Below are 20,119 nucleotides of genomic sequence, written 5' to 3'. Positions count from 1 at the left end.
TTCGGTAAAACACTGTATCACTTCACCCCCAGAAACATCCTTTCTTGTTTAGAACCAGCCCCCCTGCTGATTTTAGACCTTCCTTACAGGCTCCAATTTAACACAGTCCAGGATGAAGAGCTAGGGAGGGATTTTTAGAGAAAGATGGATCATCGCCAACAGAGACCTGCATCACTCCTTGTCCAATGTGTTTCTCAGAGAAAATAGAAGAATCAACAAAACAGCACAATGTGACAAACTGAAATCATGTTTAAACCCAACAAGAGTCTGACTTAAAGAGCTACACTCTATTCATTTCAGCACATGTGGCAGCCGAGGCTGTCTCCCAACGCCTTCCTACTTTTGGGATACTGACTTGTCCTCAGGGTTAGATTAACCACTATGGGGCCTCAGGGCAACAGTGCACTGTGGGGCCCTCCCTACCTCCAAGTTAATATGTGGTCATTTCATATCAGTTGATTAAATTCAAATTCATTTAGGAAAATGCAAGGAGTAGGCATAATGTTGACTGAAATATTACAAGCATTTTGACACAGGGCCCCTCAGAAAGACAGGGCCTTTGGTAAAAACCACATTAAGGTCCTTACCAGCATTGTTTATATTGTTTATGTTTCTGTATTGTTTATATTTGATGTATGTTTTATTATATTGCAGTAACTCAAAAGTCTACTAACCAATTGCAACACAGTGAAACTGGGGTCTAAACCGGCTGCCCGCTCAGTAATCCAGTCTTGCCTGTTATTCTTTACTGCCTGGCCCCTTGTTTAAATTATAAATAAAAAGACCTGCAGCATCTTTGTTGTCAGCTTGTGTGCGTGTTCAGATTTTGCTGCTTTACAGACAGGTATATATTCAGTATTTAACAGGAATGAGGCTATGCTAAACGTTTTGGCGCCACCCACAGGTTCAGCAGAGCATTGTTTCTTGGAATTCAACCTCAAATCTGCTGAATTTTAGAAAAATAGTTTGATAAGCATTTTTAAACTCATTAAACTCTAATTATTATTTTTGAATTACACAGCCAGTCATACTTGAGCCAGTCAATACTTTCTGTTATCCGGGTGGGACCTTTCGACAGGCTAGGAACTGTTATCGTTTGGTTCTTGCGTTTCTGTCCGGACATGTGAGCTGTTACACCTGTGCCTAAAATCGGTTTCGGCACGCCATTGTGGGAAATAGTTACTTTCACGTTACTGACTCGGCAGTCTGAGCTAGCTTTCCTAGTTGAGTTATCCTGAGTATAATAACTACAGAAGAAATTGTCCCACGATGGCTACAGACTCTTGGGCCCAGGCGGTGGACGAACAAGAAGCCGCAGCGGAATCGGTAAACCGTAACTTACGCAACACGAGCTAACGTGTTGTTAGCCTGTTTAGATGATGCTCTGGCCTGTTGTGGAACAATGTTAACGAAAGCCAGACGGTCGGCATTCTTTCTGTCACGTAAAATTGCACAATGACAATATTACCACTGACTGACTACAGCCCTGCGGTAGCTCCTCTCAGTACCGTTATCATTTACGTGAAAACGAAACTACCGGGTGATTCCGGTATGGCGTCGGAGCTAAAGTAAGTTAGCTAGAGCCGAGATGCTGCGTGCTCAATGAGTTACTAGCTTTAGCACTTAGCCAGCTAACAAGCAAATGATGCAAGAGGCTCCAAAATAGCTCAGCTGAAGGTGCAATAGTCCTAACTCGGCCTCAGCTTGTACCCGTCGTGTATTACCATGAGAATCACAGACTGACTCTAATAAGGTGGCAAGCATCAAACAACTCCGTAAACTTTCCGCTATTCTTCCTTGCAGATCGGTAACCTTCAAATAAAAGAGAAACCAGAATGCAAATGGTAAGTGCATATGACTGCACTGAGTGTAAGAATCAGTAGTCAGAGAACCGGTAGTCCCAAAATGTTTTCTGGTGTAAATAAAAGTATTAATTTTTTAACTTTGCAGGCACCGCTGCAAACGCAACAGACTCCAGCAGTGCAGCTGCAAAGTCAGAAGCTGAAGGAGACAACAAGGCAGCAGATGACGACGACAAAGGTGGGCGGCTTATTATTTATATGCTACAATTTATATTCTACAAGAATAATAATCCTATAGTGAGTCGGCCTTACATTCTTGATCGTCCCTAAGTGAGATGCTTAGTTGTCACTTGGGTTGTAATTGTTAATGCAACATAAGCTGCTTTCATACACGCACTGCAAACCTGACCTTTTCTTCACATTACCCAGTGAAACTGTATGTGAGAACTCAAATGTTCGAATTAGTTGGAAAGGACATTAAACAGGCTTGACCCTTCCATCTTCCTAGCACGTTCAATGTCCGATTGAACCGATGTGTGAATGTAGCAGGTAATTGTCTGGAGAATTTATGGCGTGGGAATGGTTGTGTTGATGATGTTCTGTCCTGCAGCACTTGTTTCCTGCAGGCTCTAACCCTAGACTAAACTAAATTTTAGTTTACTAATAAAGTTCCACTAAGTTTGAATGTATATCACAGGGACACCCTCCGATTCTGTGCTGCATGCGCTGAAAGGGCAACCCCCGGAAGACTGTCCAGACCTGATTCTTCTGACGGCTGTAATTTGAATTTGTGTTTTTCTTTCACCAGAGGACAAAGCGGCACAGTCATTGTTGAACAAGTTGATTCGGAATAATCTTGTCAATAATACTAACCAAGTGGAAGTCCTTCAGAAGGATCCCAACTCTCCACTCTACTCTGTCAAGTCCTTTGAGGAGTTGCGACTGTAAGTGTATCCTCTATTTTTCAGTTTATTTCTTTCATTACCCTACATTATTTTGAGGTACCTGTTATCTTTATTAATCAGTTATCACTCATATTGAGAATATGTGACAGATGCATGTAGTTAGAAAGGGTGGTTTAGAGCCAAAAACTTGTGGGTGTGCACTTGCCCTGAAATGTGTATATGAAGCGTTGCTGTTAATTAAAGAGACTGGACCTCTGGAAGGCATTAGTCATTATTTAATAGCCACACCTTGTACACAAACAAAGTGGTGAAGTATTTTGAAGAGATCTGAAAAACACTTTGCAGAAGATGTGACATTTGACTGTCTTCTACCAGCAAACCTCAGCTGCTTCAGGGCGTGTACGGCATGGGTTTCAACCGGCCGTCTAAAATCCAGGAGACTGCCTTACCTATGATGCTGGCTGAACCGTGAGTATCCTTTACACTGTATGCATATCCTGTGGACTCCTCCAGCAAAGCATTATGTCTCTCAATACTCACTGAAATCGTTCACCCTGAATAGGTACTATATTACTTTAAAATCGATTTACACCACTTGGCACCAGTATGTCATGCAAGGTGCCAAGACCAAACACAATTTTACTGCTAGTGCCTGCGATTTAATTCCCCATTTCCTCATTCCTCTAGTCCACAGAATCTGATTGCCCAGTCGCAGTCAGGAACAGGGAAAACAGCTGCCTTTGTCTTGGCCATGCTCAGCCACGTAGACCCCAACAACAGATATCCCCAGGTTAGTATTAACTTTGCTCACTGTTTTAGAAATTCTCAACTTGAAATCTTAAGATTCTTAATGATAAATGTGCCAGTTGGAGACTGACACCTCTGACACCCTCTTTGTACGTGCTCCTCTTGTGTCCTCTCTTTTTTATCAGTCTAATTCTGTCTTGCACAGTAATTATTTAATGCTGCAAAAAGGCTCATAACTTGAACAAAATGACCAGAGCATTTATCTCCCTCATTCCACCTCTCTCCACCAGTGCCTGTGTGTGTCACCCACCTATGAGCTGGCACTTCAGACTGGTAAGGTGATCGAGCAGATGGGCAAGCACTATCCTGAGGTCAAATTAGTCTACGCCATCAGAGGAAATAAATGTAAGGCATATCTGCTTTTTTTTTTTTTTTTAACAATTCTACACATGGGCTCTCATAGATTGAACTGTTGCCTATTTATGAAAACACACATGCACCCAAGAGTTTGCTTTGTGTGTTGACAAGGGCTTGTTTTCTTGTGAATGTTCCAGTGCAGCGGGGTGTGAAGCTGCAGGAACAGATAGTTATTGGCACACCTGGTACCATGCTGGACTGGTGCAGTAAGTTCAAGTTCATAGACCCCAAGAAGATCAAGGTGTTTGTGCTGGATGAGGCTGACGTCATGATCGCCACACAGGGTCACCAGGACCAGAGCATCCGCATCCAGAGGTCAGTAGAAATAAACTGAGATAAAAGACAACCACTTGGGAAAAGTTAGAGATAACTTAGGCAGTCATAATGCTGTGCAAGCTCATGTACAATGTCCAGAAACCATAATTAATGTGTAATCTGTTCACATGGATAAGCTTTAACCCTTTATAAATCTGCAGCTACTGACCTCACTCTTCCCTTCTCTGCCACGCAGGATGCTGCCTAAAAACTGCCAAATGTTGCTGTTCTCAGCCACGTTTGAAGAGACAGTTTGGAACTTCGCCCAGCGCATCGTGCCTGACCCCAACATCATCAAGCTGAAGAGAGAGGAGGAGACGCTGGATACTATCAAACAGTACTATGTATTGTGCAACTGCAAGGAGGAGAAGTTCCAAGCCCTCTGTAATATCTACGGAGCCATCACCATCGCCCAGGCCATGATCTTCTGCCATGTGAGTTCCCACAGAGGTTTAACCGTTCCTTTTTATTCCACAAATAGTTGACAGTAGAGACAGGTTTTGTTTCCTCTAGTTGCTTTTATGAGTTAAAAATACAGTTTTCCTTAACTGTGTCGTCTGTTATTTCAAACAAGCCTGCTTTTCTTCAACTTTTGTAGCTTTTTTTTCTTGTGTGATCCAAATGTGTAAAAATAACTTGTCAACACCAGCCTGCTTTTTTCAACACAGAGCCTTCATCAGGGTGTTTTTACACTCTGACTCTTCCTGTTAATCAGCTGCTGTTGCCAAGTTATGTTTTCACATTTGGTCCTTTGTTCCATGAGCATCTAGTTGGCTGATAAAGTAGCTGCTGCACACTCTTTTCTTCTTGTGATCCAGACAAGGAAGACTGCAGGCTGGCTGGCAGGGGAGCTGTCCAGAGAAGGCCACCAGGTGGCGCTGCTCAGTGGAGAGATGCAGGTGGAGCAGAGAGCTGCTGTCATCGAACGCTTCAGAGATGGCAAGGAGAAGGTCCTGGTCACCACAAATGTTTGTGCTCGAGGTAAGGACCTTGTGCTATCAGAATGGAAATAGTAAACATAATGTGATCATGACTTTTATTTATCTGCTCTCAGTATTTGATAAGCTAGATAGCTCTGGCTTTAGTACAATATACATTTCTCTGTAGTTTGGCCACGTAGTGTTCCCATTGCAAACCTTAGAGGAAAAATATTAAGCATTACCTTTTCCCCCCAGTTTTCCAGTAGTGAGTTGGATGTTCAAAGATATTTTCAAGATCCCAGAGATGCCTGTTCTCTTTCCTGTGTCAGTGTATGTTTCACTTACTGCCACAGCCTGACAGAGTAGTGGGCTTGTACAAGGGGTAAAGATAAAGAATGCAGTTGAGTCTATAGTTCTCTTACTGGAAAACTTGGCACTGTTTCAAAATATGGCATTGTTGACTGAATGCAAGACTGAACTGTGATACTACAGTTATTACAGATGATAATAATAATTTTAAATATCTCTCATCTTGCTTGTCTCACATTCAGGCATTGATGTTGAGCAGGTCTCTGTGGTGATCAACTTTGACTTGCCAGTGGACAAGGACGGTAACCCTGACAACGAGACATACTTGCACAGGATTGGCCGCACAGGTCGATTTGGCAAAAGGGGACTGGCCATTAACATGGTAGACAGCAAGATGAGCATGAACATCCTCAACAGGATCCAGGAGCATTTCAGTAAGTGTGACAGTGCTACAAGTTACAAACAATAGATCAAGTTGCATTAAGGTGCATTAAGAACCATTACATATTTTTGGGAGAGGGTGCTTTTCAAGCTGTTGATCCACCATATGTCAACCCTCTGAATGAGCCTCTCTGTATTCTGTGGGCTTTCCCCCTACAGATAAAAGGATTGAAAAACTAGATACAGATGATCTGGACGAAATTGAGAAAATCGCCTGCTAAGGAGAGGGGCGCGATCGCATGAAGGACGCCAACCCGACTCCCCTTCCCCTCCTCGCTCTCCAAGGACTGTACGCTCCTACAGTGTTTTATGCTTTTATCTTTTTAGCCGTCAGAGGAAGGAGCAGAACCACAAACACAGCATATGTTTACACGTGGCTATGTTTCCTCTCAGACGCGTGTTTTGTAAGTCTCTGGAACATACCCCATTTCACTCTTTGTACCTCTTTGAATAAAGTCTATGAGTTTATCGCTGTGTATCGTGATGCTGCAAAAGCAGGCATAGTCGACTCCGTTTTACTCAACACACTTGGATTAAAAACACTTTTTGGTGTTTGCTGTAGTGGTGGCATGATACAAGTTATTCTGTTAAAGAGATTCACAAAAACCCTAATAGAGAAATAACCATTTTTATGTGCCACAAAGTTTTCTTTAATTTTAAAGAACAAAAGTATAACTGAATGTAATCGTATCATGTAGACTATTACAGCTTCTATTGTGCTTTGTCATATCTCCCAAAATCAGTACAAAGGGTGAAGTTGGGTATGCTGCTCCGAGTGGTAGTTTAATCATTAAGATTATGTTATTGAGATGGTGATGGTTGGGTTTCAAGGGTCTATGCAAACTTATCAACCTGTGATAGCTATTATCAAATACTATCAACCTGTATTCACATGACACAAATGAATCCTGAATTAACCTCAGCTTTAGCATCAGGGTGTGTAGTCAAATGCCAAAAAAGGCTGCCTAGAGTGATAATACACTACTAACTCCAAGTCATTTAGGTGTTTCTGTGTTTAGTAATCAATCATCAGCCAACCACACATCTTACACACTTTTATGTCATTTTAAAAACTATTATGGCCATGATCAGGACAGGCTTGGCGCCACTGCTGAGCATTAACCATCAGTCTTCTTTTTTCCTTCATCTGTCTCGTAAAGCCTCATTTTGATTCCAAATATGGCCGTTAAGGTCTAATGTGATCAGTTTCCCTTTGTGTCTCACTGTCCCACACAATCTTTTTCAATCAGGGTCTCCAGTTTGACTTTAGCTCAGCTACATTCTTCACCCAGACTGTGCTGTTACTAAGGATTGTGAGTTTAAAAAAATACGCAATGCCTTCCTCAAGTGCATTATATATACATATGATTTTGTTATTGATATTCTAAGACATTGGGCTTAATATTCTGACTAACACTTGAAATTTTGATTATATATTGAATTATGAACGTCTTTAGGATGTGTGAATTATCTTCATGAAACCAAATGCTGAATTGACTTGAGGTACCAGAGGACCTATGCCAATCAGATTTCACTGTGTTGCTCCAACATGGTCGCATGGATAGAAAACATGTACTTGTGTACATATTTAAAAATTTTAGGTTAAAGATATAGTGTGACTGAATTATTTGACAGTTTGTCACTTCTAAGAAGTGCAAAAACATTCCTCATGAGGTTCAATTTTGACAGACGCAGCACTTCGAATACGGTGAGCCTAAATCAGTTAACCTTGCATCAGTGGGTGACTGAACAAAATTAAGGAAACGGCGTGATGTCTGGTGTATTTGATCAATGCACTGGAACATTAAGGGCAGTGATTGGTCAGTCTGAACCTTCTACAAACCTCATCTGGCTCCCACCGGCGCAGAGAAGACTGCCGGTGGTAGTCCGGTTTTAATGGACTGTTTACGGACAACTTGCTGAAAATCACTCAACTCAGTGAGCAGATGCAGCCAAATTAGAAGCAAGTGAGTGTGCTGAAAATCCACAAGAATGGTCTGTGAAGACCTTTGGGTAAAGAAGAAATGTATGCAGTTTTATTTGGACATTTGGATGTATACATTATCAGTGAGAGTGTGTGCACTTTGTTGATCCATAATGTTAATACCACTGTACGAGAGCCATGGACACACAAAGCAGTTTTGTGCTATAGAACTTAACACTCTCCTCCACATGTTGTATACCTTGTTTGATAATTGTGAGAACCTACAAAACCCAGTTCATACATGTATACATAGGAGTAATACTGCCTAACCAGGCTTAAAGCAAGTTGTCTGTTGTAACCTAAAGGTCATGTGTAGACAATGATAGGATCAAGGTGTGTGGTATTCTGTAGCTGAGCTGCATTCATGGACACAGTTATGTATTCTTAATATGTTGAATTAAAAGAACATATAGATGTCCATCTGTATGTAGTCTAATGCTTGTTGGAATTGTGGAAATAGATTTGTTAAAAACACCTAATAAGGACCACTGACTCAAAGTCAAGCTGCTGTGTTTTGTCATCGGAAAAGAAAAATATGCATCTAAGTACAAAAACTTTATTACAATCATTACATAACAGCAGTATGGAAATACATTAACATGAATGAATTGTACAAGTAGAATTAATCATCTGTGTTTCCAGTGGAGGAAAGTTGCTCCTCTGATGACTGTTGTGGAAGCTGCAGGTCTATGGAGGTAGAAAAAAAATTAATTGATTTGAAACATGAGCTGACAATGAAAGAATGAGAATATCTTGCTAGCGCTGTGTCACATTAAAGCAGCCATTTTCAATATTATTAGATATTAGACATGTTGGTCATTTCCTGATTTAGATTTAGTCTGTTGTTTTCAAGTGTACTCACCTGTGTCTCTGTAGTCCACCCTGGTGAGGAACAGGCCGTGAGCCGGAGCAGCCATGGCCTGTGGGTAGGCCACAGAGTCTTGAGCCTCCATTATGTCCTTTAGCTGGGGCACTGACAGCCGCCCCTGGCCTACTGCCACCAGGGCCCCTGTCATCCTCCGCACCTGCAGCGCAGGGCCGAAGCAACAACTTTTACGCTAATATATACTGATAATATGACAGTATCAGTAGGGAAAAGGTTGGACAATTTTAACACTTTAGGCTGAATGATCCATATTTTTCAGTCATCACCAGCAGATGGCAATGCACACTCACAATGAACAACAACACAATCACACATAAGCACATTAGCATAAATCTATCAGACACTTTACATAAATTGAGGACATTTAAAGGGAACACACCTGCTTGTAGAGAAAAGATTTGCTCCTAAAAGTCAGCTCCCAGATTGGTATGTCCCTGAAAAAGAGACAAAACTGCTGATGTCTTTCTGTTGTCTGCATATTGGACGAAAAGTGCACAAAGGCTTTAAGGCACATCCACAACACTTCTCATCAAACATTACATTAATAACATTAATCGCTGAAGGCAGGAAGTCTACTTGGCATCACTGACTAAATAAGCCATACTAAAGAAAGGTTAAATATCACTACAGGGTTTTTAAGTGTCACTTCACAAGCACAACAATATCTTCAATGGCTGTCAAAAGATAATACTGAATTATTCAGTCACTATATAGATTCTCTCTGGATACTCTGACTTCCTTCCCACAGTCCAAAGACATGCAGGTTAGGTTAATTGTTGACTCTAATGCTGCAGGTGTGTGAATGTGAGTGTGAATGGTTGTCTATGTATGTTGGCCCTGCGATGGACAGGCGATCTGTCCAGGGTGTACCCGGCCCCTCGCCTCTTGCCCAGTGTCGGCTGGGATTGGCTCCAGCGACCCTTAAAGATAAGCAGCATAGATAATGAATGAATAGATATGTAGGAGGAGCGTGGATCAGAATGACACCAATTGATTTATTTCTTTAAGATCAAATGTTTCTATAAAAATTTATTTCCTTTGACATAACCTAGATCTAAAACTGAATGATATATTTCAACCAGAAGCTCTGTTAAGACATGGTCTCTCTTTTGTTACACATTTCAATGCCTCCCCCCACTGTGTGGACAGAGTTGGAGGCTGATGTGACATTCATTCTTACGCCAGATATCAGATAGAGCCCAGGACTCTCATCATGCAAAGATTTGTTTAAATGTCACATGCTGAATACGCCACTGCAGCTTAGGCCCAACAGGATTATGTGTAATGCCATAGAAACTACGAATCTGTTTTTTTTCCTCTCTCTTTCTTGCAATTTGACATTCAGTTTTTCTTTTCACTGATGTTTGTTGTCTCAGTGTTTAAGTCACAGCAGCTTTTTTTTCCCAGCCAAGTCTGACTTGATATTTTGGGGAGGAAAGAGTGAACTGAGCAAACAGGCACACAGAAAGAATTGGGTCAAATGCAAATTTGACTCGGCGCTTGCTGTCTGATTACATTTGACATGTAAGGAGCGCAAAGACAGATTTATACAGCAGGGCTGTTAGCTCATGGACTCTGGTGAGGGACAATATCTTTAGATGAGGCTGGAGCAGGGCTGTGTCTCACACTGCACAGTCACACAAGTGCTTCTGTGTTTGTGTGTCTCCTCTTATAAATTTCTTAACAAGGTAATGACAGCAATGATAAAAGCGAGCTCTAGGGGTATAGCATAATTAAGGATTAATCAATTAGCTTATTGACAGAAAATACATTTTAAGCAATTCTGCTAATTGACTGATTAAGTAATTTATCAAGAAACAGCAATATGAGTCTTCTAAGAGTCATGCTAGCAGCTCTGTGAGGCTGTATGTTGACACAGTGGTACTTTGAGCTCAATGTTATCATGTCCACAATGACATTGTTAGCAATTTTTTTTTTTTAAAGGAATTTTAAGAAAAAAAATTAAAACACAGATAGTCAATTTAATAAAGGCAAAATGAAACAAAGACCCATGCTAGCATCTCTGGGAGAATGTACAACAGTTGCGCCCTGAGCTAATAACGCTAACACATGCTAACATGCTCACAAAGACAATGCTAATATGCTGATGTTAAGCAGGTATCATCTTTAGCATGTTCACTGTCTTACTGCAGCATATTAGCATGCTAGCGCTAAATTAGCATTAAACACAAAGTGAAGGCGTGGCTGATGGGAATGCTTTAAGTTTTGAAGGTAATCAGCCATAAAACAAAGTTCTGGACAAATTAAAATGTTGACCTGATGATGGAAGTTAAGGAATCACCAAAGTTATTACAGTTAATTTATCATGAAAATAATTGCAAGTTGTAATCTTAGCATTTAAAGGAGAAGGGTGTTTGGAGTTTTTGAAGTGCAAAGCAAGCATGTAATGTTTCTTTCCAATTAGACAAGGTAGTTGAACATGATAACTTAATTCCTACAGTCCTGTACACATACTGTTTATAGTATAATTTAGAGTACAACCAAATTCTATGATATCCTACTTATCAGTCAGAAGCTGAATTGTTAATGCTGATTAAATTTACAATAAATCCCAATCAGAAGTGAACACAAGTCTTAGAGTGAATGTACAATGTGGTAACCACAAAGCTCTGAAATAGAGAGCTGTTCACTTATGTATGACAATGAGATCAACCATTTCTGGGGGAAAAATATCCCATTTTTTCCATGTTGAATGGAGACCAGAGAACTTAGCCACACATACCGCACAGCTCCCTGTTTTAGGATCAAAAATGTAGTTCAACCTTTGGCTTTTCAATAATTTACTGCTCAGTTTCTTCTTGTTTTATCACTGTTACCTAGAATAGTGACCCTCATGAAAAAGTGAACATGCAGCTCAACTGGCTGACTTTCTCTAGGACCAAAACCCGACTGAGACTCCCACATCTGGCCATTCATGGAATTTTTGTGGAGAATAAAAGAGGGAAAAGGTTTTTCTTTGGTGAAAACTCAAACTATGGACACCTCAGTGCAAATACATTACAGACCTGTAAGCCTGATGCTCACAGCTTGTTAATGTACCATGTATTTTGGGGTTGAGGGACTATGTGACATTTAGACTGAGAGCTGCTTCTCATGTCCATCTTGTGCACCATATTTTCAGACAAATAATTGATGTCCATGAAAGGGCACACAGAATGACCCCCGTGGATGTGTAATCTAACAGAGCTCACATCACCCCATCTCTCTCTCTGACTCTGACACCGACACACACACACACACACACACGCACACACACACACACACACACACACACACACACACCACCATAGTTAAAACACACAAAGAGCTTCTACCTGTATAATCTGATATGCATCACAGATGGATCAGATGTCCTATAATAAGAAGTGAATACTTCCTATGATACATCATAAAAAACGGTTTTGCAGTGATGTGTATAATATGAAGGACAAGCTGTTCTGAACTGGATATCATCCATTTCTCAGAGAAACTTCAGTTTGTCAACAATTAAGAAAAGATTAGATTGGAGTCTGGTTGACCTGCAGTTCACCTAAATATCACATCAAAACACACCACTGAGTCTGACTGAAGCATGAAAGGAAGATTTTCTAGGCTGTACATGCAGAGCTGGCTGGGTGGAGTGACTGTAAATGATTCAAAACTTTGGCCCAACTTCTTGAGCAGCAGTTGACGCAAGATTGAGAAACACAACCTGTTTTTTGAGGGAGTGGAACAGCACATGTATAATTTCATTATTTTCCTGGCTTTTTTTCTATGATCTGGAACAATCAGTTCCCCTATTACTGTGTTACTGCTAACGCCAGTGTTGGCCCAGGGAGGCTGCAGACAGCCATGTGCTTCTTCTGCTACTTCTTTTTTCCTGCCAGCAATAAACCTCACTGGGAGGCCTGCAATGGGCTCTGAGTTTCATGCTACAACCATAGATTTCACCCTGCCCTTACGGGGCACCCAAACCAATCAGTGTGAGTCACTGTGCTGAAACACACAAATAACCTGAAGGTACTCTTGCCTGGAAACGAAACCCTCTGTAGAACCTGTTGTAGGACAGTCTTACGCACATGTGCCATGCACCTCTGCATAAATTCTTTTAAAAGTAATAGTTTGACATCTGGGGAAATATGTTTATTGCCAAGAGTTAGATGAGAAAACTGATGCCACTCTCATATCTGGCCATTTAGTATGAAGTTACAGACAACAGACAGCTTAGCTTTGCATAAAGACACAGGGAAATGTAAACTAATGTGCTTTAGAGGTGTTGGTAGGTATTTTCTTAGCGTTGGACAGAAGCAGGCTAGTTGCTTTCTCCTGGTTCCAAGTATCAGTCCAGCTTCAATTTGACACCTTATATCCATGCATGTTAAAAATTTGTGATCAGTCTTCCTTGAATTGTTGAGCCTACCTGTGGAAGTGTGCGTGTGCAAAAGAGCTGCCTGGCTGTATGTCGACCACATCCAGTGTCTTGACAGGGTTTTTAAAAGGCATGTCAGAGTTGATGGCCCTGAAGCTGCTGAAGTTGTGAGTCCCAACCAGCAGGGCAGCAGCTTGGCGCATGGCTCCCATATCCAGCTCCCTGATGAGACACATGAAGAGGAGATGTTTTTGTGGCTGTTAAGAACAGACAGTGGAGGTCAACAGACCTTCTGCAGCTATGTGATAACTTAAGTTGCACATAAGGCGAGGTCAAGCAGATGGGATGCAATGTACTGCCAGTACAACTGGTTTCAGGCCTCTTTGTTCCTGCTTCCTCAAAAATAATTTATTGGTGAACTTATATAATGTGAAATATCTGCAGCACAGTGCCACGTGAGAGCGCAGAGCATGTTGGTGACAGGTTCATTTGAGGGAGAGAGCGAGAGTGGGCCCGGTGCTCTGATTCTCTACAGTCACATGCTTCTGTCACTTCTTAAATATGATCTGACAGAGCGAGAGAGAGAGAGATACAGCGAGCAGGGAAATAGAGGAGTGTGCTGAGTGACTCACTAATTAAAATCTTAATGCACTAATTTAAAATCTTGACAAGAGAGTTAGTTATGAATGAAGATGTGGTTGAGCACTGCAAAAAATGTCATCTATTCTTGTGTTCAGACTTTTTAAAAAAAGAAATGTTTGATCCTTTCCAGATCAATCAGGCTGGTCTATAACAACTTTTTATTACCTTGTATTCCAGTTTCTTTATCTGACAACTGAAGCAGTAATACAATAAAAATAGTCAAATATTCATGATTAAAAATGTTTGTTTGCCCAATATTTTTGTTTCATTTTACTGATAATTTAAGTATCGATATTTGACTTCAATTCAACATATCCTTATTACGTTAATAGAAAATATAATAATTGCAGTTTAGTTGTTTGTTTTTTTTTCAAAAGCTTTCAAGGCTCTGTTTCAAGAAATATATATAAATGTGAATATATAATGTGAAAACAGATTTTCTCAGACCATGCAATTAATCTTTCAATAATTTCCCAAATTCTCCTGCAACGTGATCACTAGATTTCAAAGCACTCTTGGAAAAGTAAAGCCACCTATGATCTTGCTTATTTCAGAGTCTGATTATTGCACTTGTTCTAAGAAATGCAAGATTTCAAGACTAAATTCAGCATTAAAATGAGCAGTAGAAATTCATATTTTTTGCAGTGAGAAAGACGGTGTGTGTGTGTGTGTGATGACGAGGGAGAGGCAGATCAAAGAGAGAATGGAGAGAGGCTGCTGAGGCAGAGATGCTCAGGGGTGGAAGGATGAGATGGATGCTGAAAATGAGAGAGGGATAACGAAGCAGAGACGCCACAGAGAGAGAGAGAAACGAGGGAGGGAAGGAGAAGGGGTGGGAGAGTGAAAAAAACCCCACACAGTCAGGGTAATGTGCGTGGGTGTTGTTCTGCATGTGTATAAGCCCGCAGCTTATCTTGCCCTACTTTCCCCCAAAAAAGTGGAGAGAAGAGCAGACAAATGCTCGTACGTACGCTCTCTGTAATGTGCTTCTTTACGCTCTGTATCATCCAACCACAACTAAAAGAACACTGTCAAAGCTATGAAGCCCTGTTTCTTTCCCTCTTTTTATACTCTGTTGATCCTCATCCCTTTCTCCTTTCTCTCCCCCCTTCTCCCTTTGTTTGTTTTTGGGATGTCGACTTAGATAAAACACTTTGTTTGACTGGCCCTAATTTGCAGTTCGGGCATGGCACGTGTGGATTATTCATGTGTTTAACTTGCCATTGTTTCTGCAAGGCTTGGCATGAGCTTATTGAGAGTGTGTCTGTTAGTGTGTGTGTGTGTGTATGTGAACCTGCTCGTTAGACTGAGCTTGAGTCTGGGCTTGATTTTTATCTTTTAGGGGAAATCATCATGAAGGATGAACAGACAGATGAGAGAATGAAGAGAGTAGGGCAGATAAACTCACGTGTTGCGGATGTTCCAGCACAGATTGTGGTCTGTGAGGGGAAGCTGACAGTGGTGGGGGAATCCCAGGGCTATCCGGTAAACATAAGTCCGGGTCTTGGCGTGAAAACGGGCGTGGAAGTTATCAGGCACGCGGTGGGCACGGGTGACCCTGGAAAAGTGGAAAAGTAGCAGTTGTGAGTGAAAGCTAACATCCGTTCAGGCATGAAAAGCTTTAAACTCTGAGTCTGAAACTGTAATGAGCAGTAATTTCTAATTTATAGTATTCATTCATACAACATGCAGCTAACACTCTGCATGAAAGTGCCTGCTGTATTATTGTGGTATAAAAAAAAGTCACAGATATTAATGTTTAACATTTGAAGTCTGTTGGATATGTATACAAAAACTCAACAACAAGCTGTGTTTTTGACAAACTGATGTAGTCTCCAGACACAGATGGTGTTAATACTCACATTTTGTACTGCCAGCAAGAAAAAGCTGAGCACAAGTCATTGTCCAAAATGCCAACGTTGCAGCTTTTTGCACAAAGGCACACCCGTTGTCAAAGTGCTAAAAGGGCTGCCAAGAGCCCCTGAAGAGCAAAGCGCTTATGCTCACACAGTTAGCATCACAACAGATCGAGAGGCCGAAGCTCTTTGATGTGACTCCAGCAGGGCTGCTGGCTAACACTGGACACTTCCTGTGTATTTGTGCACACAGAGGCACACAGGGCAGGGATGGATCATAAAAAAAACTGTAATGCACTATGAAACATTTTCCTTTTATGATTAAATCAGTCAGTGTGTGGATCGATTCATGAGTCTGTATGAAGCAGTCTGAAGAGTGTCACTGGCATTTCTGATCAAAGCTATACATATTTAATTGAATGGCTCTTTATGTGATCTACTTTGTGCACTGCTGAAACAATAAAGCTGTTCTGACTAATAAAACATCAGAGATTTACAATAAATTTGTAACAAAAAGGGTTTGAATATATTTTGGCTGTGCTGTTGGCTTTTCAGACTTTTTGTGGTTTAAAGCTCTTGTGATTATAGAAAAATGTTGAAAATGTTAAATAAGTTACCATCAGCTTTTATGGTTAATATGTTAAATGGCACATGGCAAGTCCATCCTTCTTTGCTACACAGCAATTCACTGTTTTCAATCAAATAAAATTAAGAGTTAGGTAATTAAAACTCTCTGCTCTCACACAATTAACACAAACTTGTTTTACAGCATATTCAGATTCTGACCAACCAGTCAAAAGTCTTACAAATAGAAACTATGGTGCATGAAAATATTCAAATGTAAAATGTATTTTACAGACTGAATAATCTAAATTCCCAATAACAATAAATAAAACAAGTTCCAGTCTTCATCAATATAGTATGCCCAAATCTAATTACAAATCTAGTTACATTAATATCCAGGTTTCCAGGTAAGAAGTTATAACAACATGACACAAAGCCATTTTCTCTTAATGGCTGGTTTCATTTTCATTCCTCAAATTTTCACAGTTGACACAACAAGAAAATTCCACACTGTTCAATAGGTCAAATATGTGATGTACAGTGACAAGTGGGAAACCCTCAACGCTTACAGCTGTGAAGTAAAAGAACAAAGAGCTGCAGCCAGCTGTGCCGGTCCAATTGTCAGTGCACAAAGCACACTAGCACCCTGTAGTGTTCATCTACACATGCCTGTGCTGGCACACAGAGTATGCAGTCATGCATGTGTATGTTTTGTTTTTGTATGTTAGAGAAAGTGGGAGATGACGAGTGGCAGGGGCGTACTGGAGTGTATGGAAGTATGAGAACAATGGTGATCAAATATACACATCACATCACATGCGTGTGTAGTTGATCTAAGTGTGTGTGTGTGTGTGTGCATGCCTGTACACAGTGAGAGAAACTAGGTTACGTTTCCAGGGGAGGAGATTTGGTGTGACACGTGGCAGAGGAAACCCTTGCGTCTGCCTTCAGCGCCTGCTCCAATGTGAAGTGACAGCCTTTGCCTGGCCCCCAAACCACACACACACGCACACAGACACACACATGCACATAAAATTTTCATAAGCAGTGTACAAAGCATGGCCTCACACGTTTGGGAACTAGGGCTTTGTTTGGCGTGGCACCATTTTGCTACTCAGCAGTTTCCCCTTATGGGAAAAGGGCTGCTCATTTTAAGCTAATTGAGGGTCCAGTTTCACTGAGAGACAAGTCAAGGCCCAGCAAAAGAGAGATTTTTATTTTTATTTACAGTGTGCAGTCTATGTTTAAATTGTGCTTTGGCTCTCTGTCTCAGGAGGCAGCAGACCAACGCCATATTCAGATTGTTGCTGTAACAAAAACTCTGTTTGGTTATATCCAAATAAGATGGTTCGTGGTGTCTGATCAGATCAAGGCTTAAAACGTCTGCCCAATCATAGGGGGTGTGTCCTCGTAATATAACTTGACTAAGAACAAGAAATGTGCATATACTGTATATTTCTCAGCAGGTTTCACTTACTAATCATGATGGTAGTTTCCATTTAGCTAGAAGTGTGTGTGTGTTTGTGTGTGTGTGTGTGTGTGTATTAACGGATGCTATAGACCAAAAAGCAGAGCAGGGATAATCCTTTCTAACCTTCTCTCTGCAGGTTTAAGGATTAGAGGGATGCTGGGAGCTTCCCTCACCTCCCTCCTCTTCTCCATGTGTTTCCCAAATGGCTCTTTTTTTTGCTTCACACTCTAATTTCTCTGTCTTCATTCAGAGTGTGTCTGTCTAGAGCGCTAACTCCTTCTCCTCTGTCTTCTCTCGCACAGAAAAGCTGCTGTCTAAATGTCACAAACCATCACCGCAGCCCTAAACCAAAGTAGTCGTAAGAGAGTGACTGTGGCTTTGAATAATGCAGAGATGTGTGCGGAAGCGATTTTTAAAAGAGGAGGTGAAGAAACAAAAAAATCAAACACTGTCAACCAGGACTTGAAATATTCACATGCAACCCTATTTTGACCTGTACTTTCCTTTAAAGGCTCAACAGGTGACCTTGTAACATTTCTCCACAGCTAGATGCTGCTAGCTGTTGGAGCAGATATTAAGCTGAGTCATACACACAGACTTACAGTTATTTGTGATTCACTACACGAAGCATGAATTTCTGTATAAATGTGAGAATAAACATACAGATGGACAATTTCCTTTTTGTGTTCTTTAAGGCTTTAAACAAAATGTAAAATAATGTTGTTGTTTTTTTTTTTACAGAACAGTTCCCTTAGGATTCATAAGTTACACACACACACACACACACACACACACATACACATATATATATATATATATATATACACATACACTTTGTCATTAATATATACCCACTGCAGCAGCTTTCAGAAATAAGGACATTTTGAAAACTCATCACAAGACTAATGAGAGTCATTGTATGATGAGATATTGTATGATACTGTGTTATGAGAGCTATGGTGCGTGCTCTTCTTCTAATACCTCTGACTTTTGAATTAAATATTCAGACAAATGAGTGCTTTAATCTTATAAGACAGAGAAATGTGTTGTTCAGTATCAGTGGCTTAGCTGATATAAGCTTATAATGTTCATGTTCACAATTTGAATGACCCTGTGTTATATTTAACCTACGTGTGAGGAGACGCTCCATTCACCTTTACTGCTGAAATGAAGTGATTCACTCTTACTTGAGAAAAAAACAACAACAAAAAACCTAAAAAAAAACCAAAAAAAAACAGACTCACCTGATTTGTTCAGACCCGAGATGGTAATTCAGGGCCTTAACAAGAATGTCTTCAGGAAAGGGCAGCTTGTTGTTACTGCGTTGGAGGTCAAAGTGGGCAGAGTTAGAGAGGGCGTGGACACCTGTGTCTGTCCTGCTGGAGACTGTCAGAGACACTGGGTTGACGGGCCTCAGCCTCCTTATCGCATCCTGGTCACAAACAAAGAGAACATCAGAGGTGAAAAGCTATGTTGTTATATTGTGTAAAAATAAAAAAACTGAAGTAATTCATAGGTCACCATCGCCTGTCAGACAAAAATAAGATACATCAGAACAGAGAAAAGAGGGGTATGTTAGCAAGTCAGAGATGTTAAGTCACCACTATGATGCTGCAGTTGTCGACATCACTGATGAATGGTTTTGTTTCTGCTCCAGTGAAGCATGTAAAATTATTAACACATTTGTAGGGTAATGAAATGTATTGCTTTATACAGAGAGATGTTTCTGTATTTAGCCTACACTGATATAAATTGGGCAGACAAAATATATAGAAATGTGTTTTAGTGCAACACAGTACAATTCAACAGCACCACAAATGACCACACAGTTGAATCAACACCTCTCTGAAGCAGCTTCAACCTACCTAATATCCTACTTAATAAAATGGACACACTCAGTGTAACACATATTACTGAAGCAACTTCACAGCAAGGATCATCTGAATGTTTTTAAAATAGATAACATGTACATAATAACTTAGTTAAGTGACTTGACCTGAGCTTGCAAAGAAGGAAGGAGGAGAGCAATATGCATTGGAGGTTATGACAATATAATAATTTTAGCAAACCTGACCTCCAAGTGGTCCTGGATCCCTTTCCTCTTCACCTGATGAGGAGGCACTTTGACTGCACCACTGTGAAAATAATGATAATCAAATGATGAATAGTTAATAAGTGTAATAATAAGATACCTTAACATGTAATAACTCATCCTGCTAGGGTGACCCACCTGTATTTTGTTCCAATGTACTGAAAAAAGATGAGGTAACGTGCCCAGTTGTGCATGGTCTCTCCAGATGTCTCTGACACCTCTCGATCATGTTGTCCGTACTCACAGCAGTAACACGTTACATTTAAACAAGAATGTAACCGCGGCTTTCACTGATGTTTCAGTCTTTACGTGAAGGTCGACTTTTACAAACCTCTGCTGAAGCTCTCATGTGTTTGGGACCGAACAGATGCGCCGGCCTACAGCAGAGACAACACAACA

At 40.7% G+C, this 20,119-nt stretch overlaps 2 protein-coding genes across 2 annotated transcripts; one reads left to right on the top strand and one right to left on the bottom strand.

Moving 5' to 3' along the window:
- Window positions 1-1,116: 1,116 nt before the first annotated feature.
- Window positions 1,117-8,258, top strand: ddx19b (DEAD-box helicase 19b). Its single transcript, XM_018677707.2, is given in 12 exon segments — window positions 1,117-1,326; window positions 1,804-1,848; window positions 1,929-2,040; window positions 2,611-2,746; window positions 3,083-3,175; window positions 3,395-3,497; window positions 3,745-3,859; window positions 4,009-4,186; window positions 4,383-4,620; window positions 5,005-5,167; window positions 5,658-5,849; window positions 6,016-8,258. Coding segments are annotated over 12 exon segments (1,494 nt in total). The 5' UTR covers window positions 1,117-1,269; the 3' UTR covers window positions 6,078-8,258.
- Window positions 8,259-8,382: 124 nt separating this feature from the next.
- On the bottom strand, window positions 8,383-20,118 carry pusl1 (pseudouridine synthase like 1). The gene is made up of 8 exons (XM_018677704.2): window positions 19,859-20,118; window positions 19,703-19,763; window positions 18,873-19,060; window positions 15,146-15,295; window positions 13,147-13,317; window positions 9,106-9,160; window positions 8,703-8,865; window positions 8,383-8,527 (listed from the first exon to the last, which is right to left on the bottom strand). Exons 1-8 carry the CDS (start codon window positions 19,912-19,914, stop codon window positions 8,463-8,465), a joined length of 909 nt encoding a protein of 302 aa, XP_018533220.1. The 5' UTR covers window positions 19,915-20,118; the 3' UTR covers window positions 8,383-8,462.
- Window position 20,119: the final 1 nt, after the last annotated feature.

The sequence above is a fragment of the Lates calcarifer genome, linkage group LG12 (genome assembly GCF_001640805.2).
Source record: "Lates calcarifer isolate ASB-BC8 linkage group LG12, TLL_Latcal_v3, whole genome shotgun sequence".
NCBI lineage: Eukaryota > Metazoa > Chordata > Actinopteri > Centropomidae > Lates > Lates calcarifer.
This window is presented reverse-complemented; position numbering and strand designations above follow the sequence as displayed.

What these genes read in the sequence shown, in the direction of transcription:
- pusl1 (XM_018677704.2), bottom strand. Translation starts at nt 19,914, where the DNA reads ATGCACAACTGGGCACGTTACCTCATCTTTTTTCAGTACATTGGAACA. An exon ending in CTCGGGTCTGAACAAATCAG is followed by an intron (nt 15,296 to 18,872) that starts GTGAGTCTGTTT and finishes CCACTTTTCCAG; the next exon opens with GGTCACCCGTGCCCACCGCG. An exon ending in AATCTTTTCTCTACAAGCAG is followed by an intron (nt 8,866 to 9,105) that starts GTGTGTTCCCTT and finishes CCTGCGCTGCAG; the next exon opens with GTGCGGAGGATGACAGGGGC.